This window comes from Crotalus tigris, unplaced genomic scaffold, assembly GCF_016545835.1.
Source record: "Crotalus tigris isolate CLP2741 ecotype Arizona unplaced genomic scaffold, ASM1654583v1 scf7180000018725.1201236, whole genome shotgun sequence".
NCBI lineage: Eukaryota > Metazoa > Chordata > Lepidosauria > Squamata > Viperidae > Crotalus > Crotalus tigris.
This window is the reverse complement of record NW_024097169.1, coordinates 589,768-610,996: the sequence shown is the minus strand read 5'-3', so window position 1 is coordinate 610,996 and position 21,229 is coordinate 589,768. Positions and strand designations below refer to the sequence as shown.

Sequence of the window (21,229 nt, the reverse complement as noted above, 5' to 3'; positions counted from 1 at the left end):
TGCTGAAGCAGGAGACTCTATACCATTTCAGATAGGTGGCTGTCCAGTCTCTTCTTAAAAACCTCCAGTGATGAAGCACCCACAACTTCTGAAGGCAAGCTGTTCCCCTGGTTAATTGTCCTCCCTGTTAGAAAGTTTCTCCTTCGTTCCAGGTTGCTTCTCTCTTTGATTAGTTTCTGAGAGAAATCAAGATGCTATTCAAACTATCATCTTTAAATCATTACATGCCTTAGGATCTGTATACTTATAGCATCCTGGAAACAGTGAGGGAACGGCCCCCATTGCCTTCTCCCTGGCCCAGGCCAGCCAGGAGCCAATGTACAATTTTGTGGTGGCCATCTATGCTTAAATGCATTCAGTCTTAGCTCCACAAGGCCATCCAGAAACAGCAAGGAACCAGCCCCTGCCACATTGGCCCTGCCTCCTGGGTGCATGCTGGGGAGGTGTCAGAAGAAATGCACCATGCCTTGGCGCTTGCCCCGTCCCACCGCCTTCTGCCAGAGACCCACTCCTGCCCAGGCCCCCACAGGCACCCGTGATGGGAACAATGTAGAGCTGGCCATGCCCACCCAGTAGACCACACCCCCCACCCCCCCAAGGGCACCGCAATGCTTATGTGGCCCTCAGTGAAATTGAGTTTGACACCCCTGACTTATAGGATCCAACTTTCAAGAAAACTTTCCCTGAGTCCCACCTGATAAAGGAGTTCAATCCAGAGTCCAATGAGTTAAGCCGTTTCATAAGACTTGCCTTCAGAAGTTGTGGATGCTCCATCACTGGAGGTTTTTAAGACGAGATTGGACAGCCATTTGTCTGAAATGGTATAGAGTTTCCTGCTTGAGCTGGGAGTCTCATTTGGAACATCTCACTGCCAGAGATCAGATTATTTCTCACCTTGTTGAATTTTAGGATAGCTGTAAAATTTGGCATTTTAAGAATGGCTTAGGAAGAGGGGACCTGTTATAAATTCACAAATTCAAATTTGTATCCATAGTTTTTATTATGTTTTCGCTAGTGTGTTTGTTATTTTAGTGTTCTTATTTTGTTTGTTTATTTACTTTTTTAATGTATATGTTTCCCATCCTACTCTGAAAGGCTACTCTCAATTTTATTCTATTGTTTTACTATTTTAATATTTCTACTACAGATGAAATAGAAGCTAGAGTTCATCTGGACTGATATGACATTTAAGCCCTTCTTAAGAACCTTTTTGGAGCCGTTGGTCCTATATTTTAATTTTGTCTCCTGTCCAATTCTTAAATGTTTGAGTGCCTTTTTTGTATTGCTAATATGTAAGGCAAAGAAACAGTAGCTGTTGAAGAGCTATGGGGATGGAAAGATTTGAGTTGGACAGAGCTAATTGAACCTGTACTGGATATATGAAATTTTGGGGGATGATAAATATCTTGCTCCTGAAGAAGCTGGACTGGATTGAAATTTCTAAATGTTAGAACTAAGTTTGAGAGAAACATAAAATAATTTCTATTTTATTCTTTTTTACTTATTGTGGAGACTAAGGAAATATACCTTATTAGAAATATATAAGAATATACTATTACCTGGGCAAAGAGGACTTCTTTAAGCCCTGAGAAACAAGACAGTATTCAGAAGTGACTCAGACAGATGCCTTCCTGATTCACTGGGGTATAGAAATAGGACTGAGATGGAGAGGGAGGGATGTACAGAACAATCAAACTTGACTGATTCTGTTATAAAAGCCAATTGGAAAAAGGTAGTTCTAATCTTTCTGAGAAATTGATTCCCTGGTCTGGTCTACCTAGTGCAGGAGTGTCAAACTCGCAATGTCATGTGACGTGTCGCAACATATTACAATTTTTTTTCCATTGCTGGCAGTGGGGTGGGCGCAGTTTTGTCCACGGGCCGACAATTTGACACCCCTGACCTAGTGGGACTGATACTTACATTAGCTAAAGCCAAGATAAATAGAATCCATCCAACAATGTTATTCTATTTGGTATTAATATGATTGGTTTTGCTTTCTAGTGAGTTCCCAAGGAAAGGCTGGGTAACAGCACCTTAATTACATACAGATTTCTAGGACCTATAAATGATTAGCTAGAATGCAATAGAATTTGGGTTTCAGTTTGGATATGTTCAGAGCCTTGCCTAAATAATAATAATAATAATAATAATAATAATAATAATAATAATAATAATAATAATAATAATAATAATAATAATAAAGTTGGAAGGGACCTTGGAGGTCATCCAGTCCAATCCCCTGTTCAGGCAGGAAATCCTATACCATTTCGGACAAATGGCTGTCCAGTCTCTTCTTAAAAACTTCCAGTGTTGGAGCATTCACAGCTTCTTTGTTATTCCAGTATTTATTTTTTTCTCATGATGCTCAATCTCCATTTTAAATCTGTACATACTTACTCTTTGAATCTAATATTTTTCCAACACTGGAAGTTTTTAAGAAGAGATTCAGATTTGTCTGAAATGATATAGGATTTCCTGCCTGAGCAGGGGGTTGGACTAGAAGACCTCCAAGGTCCCTTTCATCTCTGTTATTCTGTTATTCAGAAGGCCACATCTATTTGTGTTGCTATTTGTGATTTTATGTTTTCTAATAAAATAAATACAATTTAAAGCAAACAATTACGGTGACATCTTATTTCTTTTGGATGATAATGCAATGTCCTAAATCTTTGCAAATTAGCTATCACTTCTGCAGCTTTAATTTGCCATTTTTCTTTCTTTTATACTAGAAGAGGGGAGTGATTTGGATGTTTTAGTCTTGCTTCTATCTTCCTGGCTGGGTGGAAAACAGAATGTGCACTAGGAAAAGTCATCCTTGTTCTATTATCTAAGCTACCCTATTTGGGGCAAACCAGATTCAAAAATGAGACCTTTTACAACAAGCCATATAAATACGTTGTTATTGTGCAGCTGCACTCAGCAACAGTCAAAGGTTACTATTTGAAAAATGAAGCCTATACATGTTACTGAGTATTTGTAAACACACATAGGTAAGCCAAAACTTTTTTCTTCCAAACTGACCATGCTATTTTAAGATGGTGAAGGCTAAAAATATTTCAGTGCTTTTCCAAGGTAAATTTTAGAGCTCATAGTTTTGTGAAGATGAATGTTTACCATGGTGGTGACCACAGATTCCTCCTTTTGTTGCTTTAAATATAGTTTATAAACCATCTTTTATAACAATGGAGGAAGCTTGTCCCCATACATTCTTACTGCAATAATGCTATTAGTGTATGTGTGCACATGTAAATATACATATAGTACACACATATACAAAGGCTCCAGACTAATGCTCTAAATACAGCTTGAACTACAACTCCTATAATTTTCCCATATTCCCATATATTTCAGGATGACAACCAGATCCCCCTACCCACCATCACATATGAGTTGTTTTGAGAAGAAAAGAGATTATGCTCACTGGATCCCTCAATTAGGCAACCCAGTGGGATGAGTCTATAAACCATTTTTCTACTAAAATTGCTTTCATTCATTTTGACAGCTCTACATTGAGAGTGGATTCTGGTGGGCTGACTGAGGCAGACGCTTGTCCAGTTTTGATGGATGAGTTTCATTTTGTTCACCCCGAGGAGGAGTATCGGGCAAGTTGTTTGGAGGGATGAGGACAAACACTTGTTTGCTAGATCTTTGTTCAGTTCATCCTGCTTAGTAAAAACTGCCAGAGGGGAACTGTCTGGTTCAGTGGCAGACAAGAGTAATGTCCAAGCAACTTTAACAGAAGAATTTTTGAGCAAAATCATGTAATTAATGTTGGAAATCCAATTTCACTATTCTGTGGGTGAAGATTATTTATACATAGTTTCCAGTCCTGGGTTAAAGCCAGCATTGCAATGTAAAACCATCTTGGTTATTATAGTTGATGATATGTGCTGGAAAACAGACAAGGAATAAATAAGAACTAGGGTGACATGATAGCAGTATTCTGATATTTGAGGGGCTGCCAACAAAGACGAGGGGGTCAATTTATTTTCCAAAGCACCAGAAGATATAATGGATGGAAACTAATCAAGGAAAGAAGCAACTTGGAATTTAGGAAAAACTTCCTAATAATGAGAACAATTAACCAGTGGGATGACTTGCTTTCAGAATGATCACTGGAGGCTTTTAAGAAGAGACTGGACAGCCACTTATCTCAAATTGTATAGGGTCTCTTGCTTGAGCAGGGGGTTGGACTAGGAGACCTCTAAGGTTCCTTTCAGCTCTGTTCTGATTGATTAATATTCCATCCTGCTTAGTTCTGCTATACCCTGCCCAACAAATTTGACACAATCCATCATACTATTTTTCTGGAATATTTGGCTTCAATGGGAAATGTTGGCCCTGATCTGCAGCAATCCTGGTCCTATTTGACTGAGTGTACTCAGAAATGCTGGCTACTGTTGCTTAGCATCCTGGACATTATTACAAATTTTTTTTTAGAGATGGCTTTGGCCCTCTAAGCACCGGACTGAAGCCACTAAAATATAATAAAGGGTCTGGAGATTGAACACCATTAGTTAATTTCAGTGGAGTCTTCTCTATAACAGATGCTAAGGAGTCTATTGAAAGCCTGTAACATTGAATGGGTGCTGTATGGAATGGTTAACAGATGTACAAGTTTTTCTCTTATCAATATTTATTCCTTTATTTAATTTAACAGCATTTACAGATCACTCTGACAGCCTCTATTATAAAGGGAATCTTCTACATGCTCGATTCATCTGCCTCTGCAGAGTATAAATGGTCCATCAAGACTCATAGTACATATGTGCATTTGTATTTGTGAGACCCAAAGTATTAATAAGCACACATACAAAACACAGAGATACCTTTGTGGGAAACAATCCAAGGGTAATATACAAATGCTTCACTTTCCTTAACATTTAAAATATACATACTTCCATCATTTTTTTTAAATGAAGCCACTGAGCAGAAATTATCATATTCTAAGAATTACTTTCATATCCTCTCTCACTCTCTCCCCACCTCTCCAATTCCTTCTTTTTCCAAATACTAAAGCCTATTTTTTTCAAAATTTAGGAGATTTGAGAACTGTACCTATTTGGAAAGGCTGTGAAAGATTCATGCATGTCAAAGCACATATACCGCCCCGCCCAAAAAACACCACCATTCCTTATAAGATTTAAAAGTTTTCTGCCTTTAGCTTGCTCTATAGGTAAGTGATTTGTGGGAGGGGAGAATATCTGAAGATAACTAACATTAGAGTAAGTGGAGGGGAGTATACTACATGTTGTAGATATCAAGTGTAAGAATTTTTAAGAATCACACCAACAGATACCTGTGACTAATGTAGAATTGTTAGAGATGAGGACAGTTTGAACCAGCATAAAGGCCTATGAACATGGCTTAACTGGAATTCCTGATGGGATAGAGCAGTGGTGGCGAACCTATGGCACGGGTGCCAGAGGCGGCACTCAGAGCCCTCTCTGTGGACACGCACGGCATCGCCCCAGTCCTAGGCCTTCAGCTGGGTTTTATAAACCCTTTTTGCTTTAGGCCTCCGCCTCTGTGTGCAAAAAAAAAAAAAAAAAAGGTTCAATCAGTCAATTTCAACTTCTCGCGAGGAAAAAAAAAGATCTCGCAAAGTTGGAATTGATTGATTGAACTTTTTAGTCCCACCCAGTCTGCCGTTACCATTGCAGCCATGCCCACCCAATGGGCCATGCCCACCCAATGGGCCACACCCACCCCGCAGTCGATGACGCATAAATGGGTTTTGGGTTGCAGTTTGGGCACTCAGTCTCTAAAAGGTTCGCCATCACTAGGATAGAGGAAAAATGAACTCATGTAGAACAGAATATGTCAGGCATATATTGCTTCCAAGAATTTTCTTTTGATAGATAGATGATAGATAGATAGATAGATAGATAGATAGATAGATAGATAGATAGATAGATAGATAGATAGATAGATATCTGTGCATTGGGCTTAACATTGAAATCTGATTGACTAAAGGGCAACCCTCAGTTTAAAAATAAAAATCAATAAAAGGGCCCCTGCCTGATAAATATTGAGGGAGGAGGAGGGGAAGAATGGGGATAGAGAAAACACAACTAAAAATGTTAAAAGTCAAATACACAGCTAGGAACACTCCAGGGTAATCTACTGAGAATCCCCTCAGCTCCAACAGTGATATTGCATGCACGTATACATCTGTTCTAACCTTTTTGAAGACTGAATACACACAGATGTGCATCCTAAATTAGAAGACTGTTTCAGAACCAATCCTAATGCAGGACATTTAAAAGGAAAGCAGATTCCCCAATGCAAATGTTATGCGGTACATTTGAATCTAATGCAACAAATCAAGCTTTATTAACCATTCTTCTCCAAATTAAATTATTTTAAAAACAGTACTTCTCTTCTGATGAAGTTTATATTTTAGGACCCAATTCATTCTGTCCAAGTCCTTTACTTACTCTACTTTGTTGTTATCAAAGATTCAGTGGCACGTTCTGATTAGTTATATGAAAACTGAACAGTTGTATTTTATCCTTTTGATATCAATGAGGCATATGTTTTCAAACTCTCAGACTTTCATACTCTGATTTGAAGTCAATCTTAATCTAGATGTAGTCTGATAGAGACTCACTCTGTGGCATAGTTCATGTTTCATTCATTTAAATGCATGTTTCCCTTTTTCCTTTAACATGTTTATAACCTAAGAGGTTTACAAAAGCCTACTTTTGAACATCAGTATACAACTACATTAAGAGACTGCCAGGTATTTTGGGGAGTGGGCTTTGTGAGCAGGTTATAATAACTCTGTCTCTGTTCATGCCTTTGCTACCTTGATATGAAATAGGAAGACAGGAAGAAAGAAACAATTAGGAGGAACTATCCCAAAGGTGCATTTTCAAAAGGCATCTGGACTTTCTTGTTTTTTCCTTGAAGATGTTTTTGCTTCTCATCCAAGAAGCTTCTTTAGTTCTAACTGAAGTAGAATGGAAGAAGCTTCTTAGATGAGAAGCAAAACATCTTCAAGGAAAAAAACAAGAAAGTCCAGTTGCCTTTTGAAAATGCACCTTTGGGACAACCATGACTTGGATGACTGAGAATCTCCATAGACATTTAGGAGGAGCTGCTTAAATTGGTGCCTGCGATCATGATGTGCTTTAAACTACCTTTACCTCAACTTTAATGGGAATTTTGGTATGCTCCTTAATTGCATATGCTTAATGAATATATATTTATTCTATAATTCACCATTTATCTATTTTGCCTCCATTTATAATAACATGTGGGTTTTAAAACCACAAATGAACCCTTTTTTCCATTAGAAATCGAATCCAATTTTTGTAAATTTGAATAAATCCAAGTTAACAATGCCATTAGAAGGGGAAAATACAGGTAATCAATCCTCAGATTCAGCATTGCAAACCCTCCTCAAAGATTCACACTAGTTCCTTGTAATTCCTCATGCTCAGAAAGATTCCCCCCTCTACTTTCAAAGGACTGTAACAAATAAACTTTAACCAGACAACAATGACACACTGATTTGTTCTCTCTCCCCAACCACTTCTGGGACCATATAATTCACCGATCTCCGCTAGATTATATCATAAAAAGCTTCCGAATAGGCGGCAACTTAAAGCAGAAGGAAGGACAAACGTCCCCTTGAATTTGAAGGGACTCTCCCTAACATCCGAATCGGCGTATATTGCTTTGCTGTTGCTCTGGATCCCTTCGGTCGCGCGTGGGGGGAGGGGGACAAAAAAAAAAAACACACACACACCACATCACAAAAGATTCCCAAGCGCATTCCCACGCACGGTTGGGGTGAAGGGAAGCGAGTTCCCTGGCTACTTTTGGGGCTCTGAGGATCCGGAGCTGCGATGGGGAGGAAACAACGGACTGGGTCACGGAGGCTTTCTGACCAGGGGCGGGGTGGTGGAGTTGAGTCCAGAGGGGTTTCATTCCGGCTCAGCAGGTGGATTATCGGGAGAACCTTAGATTTTTTCTCCAGCATACATAGGCGCCTTTTGTTAAGAAAAGGTCCCGTGCAGTTCTCTTACATTTTTTTTCTCTTCGCCGCATCTCTCAGCCCTTGGGACCACTAAATCTGACCCCCTTGCCCCCCAAAACGCTCCTTGCAGTAGATTTTAACCCTCATCCAGGTGCGAAAGGGGCGCCTTCCCCCCTCCTTCCCCACCACCCTCTTCTCCCTTCATCTTACCTTGCCACTTGAGGGGTGTGTTGACGGGAGCTGTTCACAGCGCTGCCGGGTTGGGGGGCGCGCGGGGGAGAGGGGTGCCAGCGTGTGTGTGTATATGTGTGTGTGTGTATCTCAGAGAAGCTATTGGAGTTTGCAACGGAATTCGGCTGAAGGCAACAGCGCTCGGGAGCCCGTCCCAGCTTGCTAAATTAATCACTTTTGCTTTTTTTTTTTCCCACGAAAGGGGTGGGAGCTAGGAAGAAAAGAGGGTGGGAAAAAGGGAGGAGAGAGAGAAAGAGAGAGGCAGAGGAGGATGAAAAATCTCAAGGCTGGAGAAAAGAGGAAGGTCCCTCCGTGACTGGCATCAATATCTCCTTCGGCGGAGCTTCAAGGGAGTCATGGCAACGAACCCCCTAAACCTCCCAAATCTTTCTCAGCTACACACGCACACAAGCGTGCACGCACGCACACACATGTACAAACTGCTGCTGCTGCGCCTGCTGCTGGTGCTCCGGGGAGAGGGGGGGGGGAGACAGTCACTTCCTCCTTTCCCTCCCTTGCACCCAACCCGCTTCCCACCCCCGCCGCCATCCCTCCGCCTCTGCGAGGTTGGAGAGACACCGAAAGCGGGGAGAGACCTGAATTCCCCGGGAATTCTCCTTCGCTTCCCCCTTCCCCCCCGCTATACTAGGAACTTGCTTGAAGCCTGGCAACCTGGAAAAGGGCGTCTCCGGACGCTTACCTGGAAATTGGAGAAGGGCTGGTGGGGGCGTGTCCCCCTCCAAACCCGGGTGGCTTGTCTCTACCTGACCTGGCCTGAGCCTCTTCGGAGGCTCTTCCGCGGCGAGAAGCTGACGGGCACCTGAGAACTGTAAATGCGCGGGCTGGTGGACGGCGGGTGGGAAGAAGAGGGCTTTATATCATGCCTACTTTCCGATTCATCCAGGTGTCAGTCTCTTTATAGGCGCGCACACGCCAGCCGAGCGGTGGCTTTCTCAAAGAAAAACGCAGCGAGGAGAAAGCGCTAGGCTGACATGTACGTACACGCACACATACACGGCTTACCTACCTACCTACCTACCTACCTACCTACATACCTACCTACCTACCTACAGAATCAGAAACCACCAGGTAGGATCTCCTTCCAAGCTTCCCCAAGAATCAAACGAAGATTCCCTAAAGAGAAAGGAGAAAGGGAAAAGGAGAGGGAGAGAGAAACCTTCCCAATTCTCTCCGGTTCTCCTCCTTCCCAACGACCATTTTCTGAACTCCGAAGGATTAAGACATGGAAAGAGGAGAAAAGACTTGAAACCAGAGGTTTCGGTTTTGTTTTGTTTTGGATTTTTTTTTGGGGGGGGGGGGCAAACAGGCAGAACAGCGAAGGGGAGGGAGAGAAAAGTCACACGCGGGCCTCACCTTTCTCAATCGAGAATTGATTGAATATTCTGTTTTTTAAAAAAAAAAAGCATTTCATTTCACACGTGCACACCCAGGCAGAAATATCCTACCTAGCCGCACCAAACCCACCGGGCGTTACCAAGAGCAACAAGAACCTCCTTAGGGAGAGCGCCATACCTTGAGGAAGGAAAAAAAAAAAAAAAAGCAGCAGAGTTGTGTTCCTCCTGAACAGTTGTTTGTAGCAGTGCAGAAAATGAAAAGCCAGATTAGAGAAGGCCGTGGGTGCCAGGAATCAAAAGGTGCAGAGCTGCTTCCTTTTGCACAGCTGGTCTCAGGTCTAATATTTGCACAGACCTATACACACCCCTTTCCCCCTTTTCAGGCTATTTGTGATGGAAATCATTAAATGCCAGCCTCCTTCTCCCTCCCCTAGCTACCTAAACCAAATGCACTGCAAAAGGTCCAGTCCTGGCATGTTCTCATGCTTCATACTATGTTCAGGTATCTGCCACACCCTGCCAGCTGAACATGCTTGAGGAACAGAGGCAGAAGGAAGGGTTGTTTAGGAAGTTCACTAGAATTGGGTAGAATAAACATTTTGAAAGATGGGAAATGATTGGAGAAGACGGCTGTTAGTCCCTAATTCTTTTCTCCTTTCCTTCCCCCCCAAAATATGTAGGGGAAAATATTTAACCTAGGGCATCTCTTTTTCCAGAAAACATTAGACAATTCTTTTTGAAAAGTGCAGGGAAATAAATGTAGAGTCTCCATTCTGAACTAATTAGCATTTGGATTGATGGACTTAATTCTAGAATTTACTGATTTCTTGCTTAAATAGCCAATAGAAAGCATTAAACCAAGTGGGACAGCATGGTTAAATCCTATAAATATCATCTTCAGATGACCAGGATTGTCCTTCCAAAGTACCACTGACAAAGGTTGCAAAGCTTGCTAATTTGTTTCCATCATAAATGTGCATCAGTTACTGTTGTGATTTTGAAGAATTCTTGATAGCACAAATTCTTGATAGCATAGGAAAACTTATTATTCTGTGAAGTCAGAAAAGCTCATTACATTTGATTGCCACCAGGGCTTCAGTGAAGTTCATACTTTCCAACAGTTCTAGAATTCTGTAATTCTGGAAGCTGTCAACATAAGGAGGAAAAAGGCTATGTTAACATGTCCCTTTGAATGCCTTTCCTGGAGTTCCTGTACATTATCCTGACAGTCTCAAAGTAAAGCTGTTCAAAAAATGAAGCTACACAAAATGCAGAAAATTATGTTGAAAAACAGAGAGGAAAATATCCCTTGTGCAAAAAAGAACCAGATTATAACAAATGGAAAGTGGAAATCCCATTGCCCCTTCTGTAATCCTATAACAATAATGGACATTTTTTTTCCCCCCATCAAAGACCATGTTTTCCTTTGAAGGATATCAAAAACACATCCTGGTAGTGACAGAGGTCTGGGCCCCAAACTGAGAGATGGGGGGGGGTGTCTGACAATTTTAGGATTGTTTTTTTTTTCACATATTCAGACACAACACCCCCAAACATGCATCATTATCCCTGTTCTATAATCTGACCAGCAGAAAATAGGAGACTCAACTGTAGATTGGACTTTCCGCCTGCTGCTTAATTGGAAGTTGCTAATGGGATGCACAGCAGAATTCTGTGCAGCCACACCTTTCCCCACAATAGGCTGATCAATGGGAGGTACCGTGGTAGGCTACATAAGTGACATTGTAGCTTCTTAATTGACCAGATCTGCATTAGGAGTAACAATTCAGTAAAATTCAAACTTCAAACACCATTTGATCAATTCAGAGAACTAGGTTCAGGGTTATAGAAATTACCTGGGTTATGTTGAGTTCTGCCTTGGTTCCTAGACTAAAACAAAGCAAAACCTCTCATTATCTAACATAGGGAAAACACTTGGGACAGCATCATGAAATTTGTAGTGAAATTGGTCATATCCTAAGGGATTTGCAAAGCAATTTTATATAGGGAGACAATTATTTTTTGTTCAAAGATGGGGTGGAAGAAGTGAATCATGATACAATTTCTTGAATAGGATGCTGTTGTTTCTCAAGGTTTAAGAGTCTAAGAAACTAACTGTTTTTCACAAAAGACAATAAGTGTTATGCTTGTATTGGAAACTGGCTAAGTTATTGGCATACAACTGCAAACAGGAAGGAAGGAAGGAGAGAGAGAAAGAAAGAAAGAAAGAAAGAAAGAAAGAAAGAAAGAAAGAAAGAAAGAAAGAAAGAAAAGATAGAACAAATTGTAAAATGAAGATTTTCACACTAGGATCACTCCATTCAAGGTGATTGAGGTAACCAATCTAATTGCAATGATCACTGACTATTAATTCTGTTAATCAATTAAAGACTCCTTCGCTCACTGTTTTCATCATGAGATTTTATATAAAAGATGACTATCAGTATCATTGTTGGGAAAATTGGAGGTGGAGAATAGAACTTCATATAAAACCATCAGAGTTATATATTGCAAGAAGATTTGTCCATGACAAGATTTCCCATACAAATCTATTCATCAGAGAATCAGATGAAATTATACCAGCAGTGCCATGATTCATCAGACCTTTGGGAGTGATGAGCACATTGCTATGACAGCTTGTAAAAGTCAGTGATGGTAGTACTAGCTGATAATGATGGGCAGTGAAAACATATATCATTGTCTTGATCCTTGATTAGCTCTCTATAATATCTATTGATGAGGTAGCTTTTCATTATATTATTTTATAGTGTATTTTTTATAGTCTACTGTCTACTTTTTCTTCTATCTAGATTATTGTATGCTGCTCAGAGTCACTTCTTGTGAGATGGATGACTATATAAATTTGATAAATAAATAAATATCTTTATTTTTTTATTTTTTTAAATTAGCCAATTTATAAAGGTGGAATAGACAACACCACCACCAGATGGATTTGTAGCTGGCTGGCAAACCATACTCAATGAGTATTCCTCAATGGCACCACATCCACATGGAGAGAAGTAAGCAGTGGTGTATCAGAAGATTCCGTCTTAGGCCAAGTACTCTTCAATAACTTCATCAATGACTTAGATGAGGGAATTGAAGGGGAATAAATCAAATTTGCAGGTGACACCAAACTGACAAGAGTAGCCAACACCCCAGAAGACAAACTCAGGATCCAAAAAGATCTTAACAAACTTGAACAATGGGCTCTATCCAACAAAATGAGTTTCAATGTGGAGAAAAGCAAAGTCTTACATTTAGGCAGGAAAATCAAAGGTACAAGTATAGATTGGATGAGACCTGGCTCAAAAACAGTAACTGTGAGAGGGACCTTGGAGTCCTAGTGGATGATCACTTGACTATGAGCCAGCAGTATGCATCAGCAACAAAAAAAGCTAATACAATCCTGGGTTGTATAAACAGAGGCAAAGAATCAAGATCACACAAAGTATTAGTACTGCTTTATAAAACCCTAGTAAGATGACACCTGGAATACTGCAGCCAATTTTGGTGACCATAAAAAAGATGTTGAGAGTTTGGAAAAAATTCAGAGAAGAGCAACTAAGATGATCAAAGGCCTGGAGACTAAAACATACAAAGAACAGCTGTGGGACTTGGGTTTGGCTAGTCTAAAGAAAAGAAGTAATAGGGGAGACATGATAGCATATTCCAGTATTTGAGGGGCTGTCACAAAGAAGAAGGGGTCACATTATTCACCAAAGCACCAGAGGGAAGGACGAGAAACAATGGTTGGAAATTGATTAAAGAGAGAAGCAACCTGGAATTAAGGAGAAACTTCCTGACAGTGAGGACAATTAACCAGTGGAACAGCTTGCCTCCAGAAATTGTGAGCACTCCATCACTGGAGATTTTTAAGAAGAGACTAGACAGTCACTTGTCTGAGATGGTATAAGTTCTTCTGTTTGAGCAGGGGGCTGGACTAGAAGACCTCCAAGTTCCCTCCCAGCTCTACTCTATTCTATTCTATACTTTACTCTTTCCTTCCCAACATGAGATTTATCTAGCCCAGAATTTGTTTGGGATAGAAATGGCAAGCCATTCATTGTGTGTGTGTGTGTGTGTGTGTGTGTGTGTGAAGTAGGACCAATAGTAGTTTTCTGCTAACTCTTCCTCTGAAAGTTAATCTAGTTCAAAATGGAAAAGAGGAAAGCAGGGAAGGACTGGTGGCAGATGGAAGGGAATAAAAAGTGTAGCAATGGAATCTGTTAATTTTGCTGATTCTGGAAGAAGCAGAACTTAGTGAAGAGAAGCTGGACCAGTGGTGCCTTTATGGGTGGAAAAATTCTCCTGAAGGTGAAATAAAAGCCCCAGATGTTTTCCTTTGATCCATGCCTAGCACTGATTCTGAATCCAGCACTTAGAAAATTTTAGTAATTATATTTGAAGATGCTAATTTGAAATATCCAAATTCAGGGAAGACTTTTCAAAAACTGGGTCCTCTATCAGAAAAGGCATCATGCTTCAGAACTAGCTCTTTTGCCCAGTTGTGGGATAGGTGATTTAACAAAGAAAGGCTGTTAGTAATTCATACCTCACTTTAAATTATTCTAGTCTCTTTCAACTTTTGCATCTTAAACCCCATCAATCACCCTGGACTAAGAGACAACCATGGTTCCATCATAATAAAATCTAAACGAGCCACTTTTCCCAAGGATGTTTTATATTTCACAGGCATTTTGCTATTACGTTTATTAGTTACAGAAAATTTTAAAGCTTTAATTAAAGTTTTGGGGAATATTCTAACTCCCTGTAATATGGCTGAGAACCATTACTTAATCCATAGGCTGTGTGCGTATGTATATGTATGTGTGTGTTGTCCTGTATTGTGTTGCCTTGTCTTGTCTTTTCATTTCAAGACCTTCATCTGGCATGTTTGTTTGTTTGTTTGTTTGTTTATATAAAATGACATTTTGCTAAAGTGAAGAACTGATGAATATTTAAGATGGCCATGAAACATGGGTTGCCACAAAACCTCGAAAAATAAGCAATAGTCTAATTATTTAATATAAATATATATTTTACAATAATGTCTTTAAAGATATTCAAAATAATGTTCAAATCATATTGGAAGAGATTCTCAATTTTAACTTGAATTTAATGTCTACTTCTTGTTTTTTATTTAAATACTACTAGTATAAAGGACTAGAAAACAATATACTGTAAATTACATAAGTTAGGTGCATATCATGTTAATATTATATCTACATGCTTTCTCAGAATATATTTATAAGTACAGTAGCCTGTGGGATTTTCTGATTATTTGGTATCAGATTGGTGTTGATTTCTAATGATCGTATCAATAGATGTTGTCCATCTCTAATTTGATCTTACACGTTTTCTACATTCATCACCACTATAACTGAATTCATCAATCTTTCTGCTGGCCATCCTCTTCTTTTTCTTTCCAGCTTCCCCAGCATTAGAGCCTTCTCCAGGGCTCTGGGCCTTAACATAATGGGCCTACAATAGTACAATTTGAGCCTGGTCATTTGTGTCTCTAAGTTGATATGTTCTATAATCTATTGTCTATCTTCTTGGTATTCTCAGTAGTCTTCTCCAACACCAAAGTTCAAAAATGTCGTATTGTCTATCCTGCTTCCTCATATCTCCTACCTTCACTTCCATATAGTCTTATAAGGAAAACCACTGACTGAATGATTCTAATTTTTATAAGTATAGCATGCCATAGTACCCAGGCCTTCACTGTTAATCTAATAAGGACTAGCCTATACGTATTTCTTGACTGGTTATAACTTTACTGCTTATGATCCTAAAAGGCAGAAGCTATCCACCACTTCAATAACTTCAGCATCAAGTCTAAGTTCGTGACTAGTTGCCATTAGGTTTAGTCCTACTTTCTCACTGTGATTCTTGCCTTTCATATTAGGGCTTACAGACTAATGCCATCAACACACACAGGTTACAAGTAGCCTTTGAATTGCATTCACAATTGAGCTTCAAATTTTCATTACTAAGCAAGGCAGCTTTTAAATGAGTCATGCCCCATTTAATAACCTTTCTTGCCATGGTTGTTAAGCAAATCACTACAGTTGTTAAGTGAATCATGCAGTCATTAAGCAAATCTGGCTTCTCCCATTGATTTTGCTTGTCAGAAATTTCCTAGGAAAGTTGCAAATGATGTTCCCAGGAACCTGGGACTCTGGAACCATGGTAAATACATGCCGGTTGCTAAGCACCTAAAGTTTGATCACCTGGGATGCTGCAACAGTCCTAAGTGTGAGAATTAATCATAAGTTCCTTTTTTCAGTGTAACTTTGAACAATCATTAAACAAATGGTTACAAGTTGAGGATTCTTTGTATTGATGTTTGTTCTTCCCATGTTAAAACCATGCTCATCTTCTTCAAATTAAGCTTCCCTTAATATATATTAGAAGATAGATTGAATAAACATTTCCTTGCTGATGCAACTAGCCTGTTTTTCCACATTCTGCTATATTCAGACTGTGATTTTTTTAGCCAGTTTATTGGTTCCGCTGGGGAATTTGAAATGTTCTAGGATTCCCATTTTCCTAAAGACGTTCTATAATAGCAGGTACAAAATTCAACATTGTCAGATTAAAAGTAAAAAGCCCACAAGTTACTTGTCCTCATGGAAAAAAAGAGAAAATAACAAAATAACTGTCTTGGAGGTTTTCTAGTTCAACCCCTTACTCAGGCAGGAAACCCTATACCAGGGGTAGGCAACCTTGGTTGTTTTACAACTCGTGGACTTCAACTCGCAGAATTCCTGAGCCAGCTATGCTATGCTGGCTCAGAAATTCTGGGAGTTGAAGTCCACGAGTTGTAAAAGAACCAAGGTTGCCTACCCCTGCCCTATATCATTTCAAATAAATGGTTTATTAGAATAGACTTTGCAGTTATTTTTTTTTAAAAAAAATTAAAAATCAAGGATATTGGTCTACACATTTTTACTTCATTTTTCCCTATCCTGTAATGCCAGATCTTCTTCCTTCCTACATAGTTTTTCGCTTGCAATGATTGCTGAATATTTTTAATAATAATAATAATAATAATAATAATAATAATAATAATAATAATAATAAAAGTTGGAAGGGACCTTGGAGGTCATCTAGTCCAACCCCCTGCTCAGGCAGGAAACCCTATACCATTTCAGACAAATGGCTGTCCAGTCTCTTCTTAAAAACTTCAATGTTGGAGCATTCACCGCTTCTGGGGGGAGGTTGTTCCACTGGTTAATTGTTCTAACTGTCAGGAAATTTCTCCTTAATTCTAGGTTGTTTCTTTCTTTGGTCAGTTTCCATCCGTTGCTTCTTGTCCTGCCTTCAGGTGCTTTAGAGCCAAGCAAAAACCATGCATAAGTAATAAAAAAAGAGCAAACACCATGAATGCATACACCTTCAACTGACAGTAAAGGCAAAACTACTTTGATTTTAATGGCTTGGGATTGCATCCAAAATTAATTTCCTGAAGGCCAAATTTTGATGGATATTTTTTTTCCCTCTTGGTCAATTTGCCTCCTCATTCCGGATCTTCTGAAATCTCTACTAACCTTTTTGAGATGAAATAATCAGAACAATTGTCAGCAGTAATTATTGTGAGATATGCTTTATTAAAATCTGGTATTTTGTGGTCCATAGCTTAACTCTTTCAGGTCATATAACAGATTATTAGTCTCAGCCACACACATTTGATTGCCAGGGAAAGGTGATCATCATTTTTCTATTCATTGTCTTAGATTTAGGAAGTAATTTTGAGTAGGAATATCACTAACTGTCTTTCTGAGTACTCGATCTAGGAGTTGTAACATGAAATCATGTCAAGGGAAAGCGCGTTCACAAAGCAAAGGGTAGAAACTTACAAACTGCATGATTTTTACAACCTTGCAGCGGACTCCCAGGGGAAGTCATTGAGAGTCCATTATCTAAAGCTAATTAAAATGAGACTGGACACTTCACTAGGAAAAATATCCATTAGGGAACCATTCAACATTGTCAAGGAATGGACTGATTAGCTTAGAACTAGTGAAGGGAGAACAAATGGAGAAATCAATTTGCAGACAGTGTGTGAGGCTCCCTGTTCTCAGCACTTGAGACCCCACTGCAAGGGAAGAGAAGGCCGAAGGTATTTCTCAAGGGGGCGTGATTTAAATAGCAGCAGTTGTGAGAATTTGAAACTGGAATATTTCTTGCTCCCAAGAAGGAATAAGAAGCAGAACAGATCCCAAGGTTGCTACCCTTTTATAAATTTCATTTCATATTTATTTCCTGGTTTATCTTCAAAGTTCATAGGGCATTCACTCCAATCTTTCTATCAGGATCATTATGTATCCTGGAAAGACTGGCCAATCAGCCATGGCATTTTTCCATTTAAGGAGCTGTCAAAACAGACCAACAAGTCTTACAGCCCAAAAACGGCAAAAGAGAATCTGACAGCTCTCTGTATATGTATCTGGAGATTTGATATTCCAATGGATGACTCATCTGTCCATTGGGATAACTGGATCTTGGGAGGATAAGAGGGATTTGCTATTATTGTCTTCCTTCAATTATCAGGAATCACAGACAGAGTTCTATACAAAACAACACCTGAGCCTATAAAACAAAACAAAATAAAACCAGAGTCATAGTCAAAATGTGTTGCATTATATTCTCCAGCAGGCAGAAGATGAAAGAAAATGCAACAGATCTTTGTGATCCATTGGTAGCAAAAGTATTCATCAGGATTTTATTATTATTTTTTTAAATGTCAAAGGGGCTGATTTTATTTTTCTTATCATTAGATCAGGCTTCAACTTAATCTTACAAGCTCTCTGAGGTCATGGTGACTCATGTAGCTGCAAGGCAGTTCAACAGTGGCATTGTACATGACGCAAGAGAAGAGAGATTAAGCAGCTGACTGTGAATACTGGTGATCGTAAGGACTCCACCAGACATTGAAGACTAGACAAAGGGAAGACAACCCTCCTGTAATGAGGAAAATAAAAATAAAAATAGGGAAGAGCATGGGCAGGTTTGATCATTTTGAAGTCACTTCTCTAAACATTATAGGAAAAAAAGTTTTAAATTACAAGAGTGAGGAAGCTGACAAGGAAACACAGAGGCTAGGTTAAACAAGACCAGAATGATAGCTTGCTTCTCTGGATAAGATGGTAACTTTTTGAAAGTTCTGCCAGGCAGGAACAAAACTGAAGAACATTCCTTTCCCATGGCCAACTAATATATGAAAAGAGTTCATTCCATAGTATACACTTTTACGCTAAATAGTAGTAACTGTGAGAAGGATCTCGAAGTCCTAGTGGACAATCACTTAAATATGAGCCAGCAGTGTGCTGCAGCTGCCAAAAAAGCCAACACAGTGCTAGGCTGCCTTAACAGAGGGATAGAATCAAGATTACATGAAGTATCAATACCACTGTACAATGCCTTGGTAAGGCCACACTTGGAATACTGCATCCAGTTTTGGTCACATGATGTAAAAAAGATGTTGAGACTCTAGAAAAAGTACAGAGAAGAGCAACAAAGATGATTAGGGGACTGGAGGCAAAAGCATATAAGGAACGGTTGTTGGAATTGGGTGTGTCTAGTTTAATGAAGAGAAGGACAAGGGGGGGACATGATAGCAGTGTTCCAATATCTCAGGGGCTACCCCAAAGAAAAGGGACTCAAGCTATTCTCCAAAGCACCTGAAGGCAGGCCAAGAACAATGGATGGAAATTAATCAAGGAGAGAAGCAACCTAGAACTAAGGAGAAACTTCCTGACAGAACAATTAATCAATGGAACAACCTGCCTCCAGAAGCTGTGAATGCTCCAACATTGAAGTTTTTAAGAAGAGACTGGACAGCCATTTGTCTGAAATGATATAGGGTTTCCTGCCTGAGCAGGGGGTTGGACTAGATGGCCTCCAAGGTCCTTTCCAATTTTATTATTATCATCCTAAAATTCTCCATCCATTTTCTCATCTTTCATAAGTATTCCACAAGGCCGTAAGGTACAAGCAGCCAAAGCCTCATTTTATGCTGAATATAAAATTGGTGTAAAATAGCAAAGTAGGATTTCTAAGCAAGCTAATCCCTAAAGACTACACCGCAAGTCAACCTATTATTGCCTGCACCTCATCAATTAGAAGGTATATTCTTACTTCTTACTTACTTACACATTAACATCTTGTTCCTAATGTAAAGACTATCACATTTATATTCATTTTTTCTCTGTGATGTATAAATAGCTAATGTATTGACCCCTGTTTAACATTAGCAACAGATCCAAATTACTTCCAGATACCATAATTTGAAAGAGATAAGCCTTTCTTGCTTCTTTGTTCTAGGCGCACTTGTAATAAATTGAAATAGTGTTGTGGTTAGCTAGAGCTCACCTAAATCAGTGGACTGAATAGCTTCTTGTTACAGAGGTCCCTAAATTTTTGTTTGTTTTATTTAACATCAGTAAGTAGTATCTAAAAAGCTGGGTACCTGCACTATTGTATTTCAGATTTGCATTATGTTACTATTGCTTTAAGACTTTGTCTAATAAAACAGCACACAAAGGCACAGATCGGTGTAGAAAAAAAAAAGATTGACAGAGCTGTAAAAAGTGCAACTGAGATTTAAATAGTGGTGATTCTGCTTTGGTTATGCTCTTATACCTCATCTACCCTTCCAATCAACCACACCATCTGACATCCTTCCTAGAGTCCTAGTTAACAAAGGCACCAAGTGATATGGTTCAAATGATGACTGTGACAGACAGTGATGTAATGACTGGCCCTATGCACCAGCCACTCTTTCTAATCTGAATTAGCAGCAAGAAAAGCACTGCTATCTGCAGGGGCTGTTCCGTTGCTCTCTGTTATCTTCTACAATTTTTACACTACTTTTACCAACTAACAGATAAAATGTAGCTACGTAATAGTCCTGTCACTTCCTATGATACCTAAAAGTTACAGTGATCCATAGGGAAGTTTAGAAGTTTGTCTGCACAAGCTAATGAATCATCTTTGCTGTTTGTTTTAACAACTGATTCCTTCTTTGATACCTTCACTATGTCTGGTTGCATCTGCCATCAATGTTAACTTCTAACATAGCCCTGGAATGTCAAGATCTGCTACAGATAGTCTTTGGTTAACAGTGGAACCAGAATTTTTGTGGCTCAGTGATGCAGACGTAAAGCACAACATCACATGACTGCATCCTTTGGTGACAGCAATCCTGGCACACCCCACTGCCAAGATTAAGTGAGGATTGCAGATTGCAGAGGAGTCCCAGGTAGCTACAAACAGGGCAGGAGATAGGTAAGATGTAGCACACATGGTACAAGTGCAGGATGGTTGCTGCCATTTGGGGGAGGGTGTAGTGACTTATTGGAGTCACTATGTGACTGACAACATTCTCTGTGGTCTTCTTCATTGACTTTGCTCATAGGATGCTGGTAGGCATGATTGAAAATGTAATCACATGACTATGGGACATTGCCACCACAGTAAGTGTGAGTTGTTTGCCAAATGCCTGAATCACATGACTGTGGGGCTGCTGTAATGGTTAGAACTTTGAAGATCAGTAGTAAGTTTCCTTTTTCAGTGCAGTCATAACTTCAAGCAGTCTCTGATTGAATGGTCAGTAAATGAGGACCATCTGTATTGATGGAAACAT

The 21,229-nt window shown here is 39.5% G+C and overlaps 1 protein-coding gene across 8 annotated transcripts in view; it reads right to left on the bottom strand.

Annotated features, from left to right (window-relative positions):
• The window catches only part of CHL1 (cell adhesion molecule L1 like), a 231,822-nt gene extending 221,606 nt beyond the window's left edge, over positions 1–10,216 (bottom strand). For 3 of the 8 annotated variants that reach the window (XM_039355670.1, XM_039355671.1, XM_039355680.1), the window contains exon 1: positions 9,596–9,691. In XM_039355670.1, coding sequence (XP_039211604.1) covers positions 9,596–9,653 — 58 coding nt within the window. In that variant the 5' untranslated portion in view covers positions 9,654–9,691. Of the gene's footprint in view, positions 1–8,200; positions 8,695–8,921; positions 9,333–9,595; positions 9,692–9,754 lie in introns of those variants that run through there. The other 5 variants (XM_039355675.1, XM_039355674.1, XM_039355673.1 and 2 more) reach the window with 3 other exon arrangements.
• Positions 10,217–21,229: the final 11,013 nt, after the last annotated feature.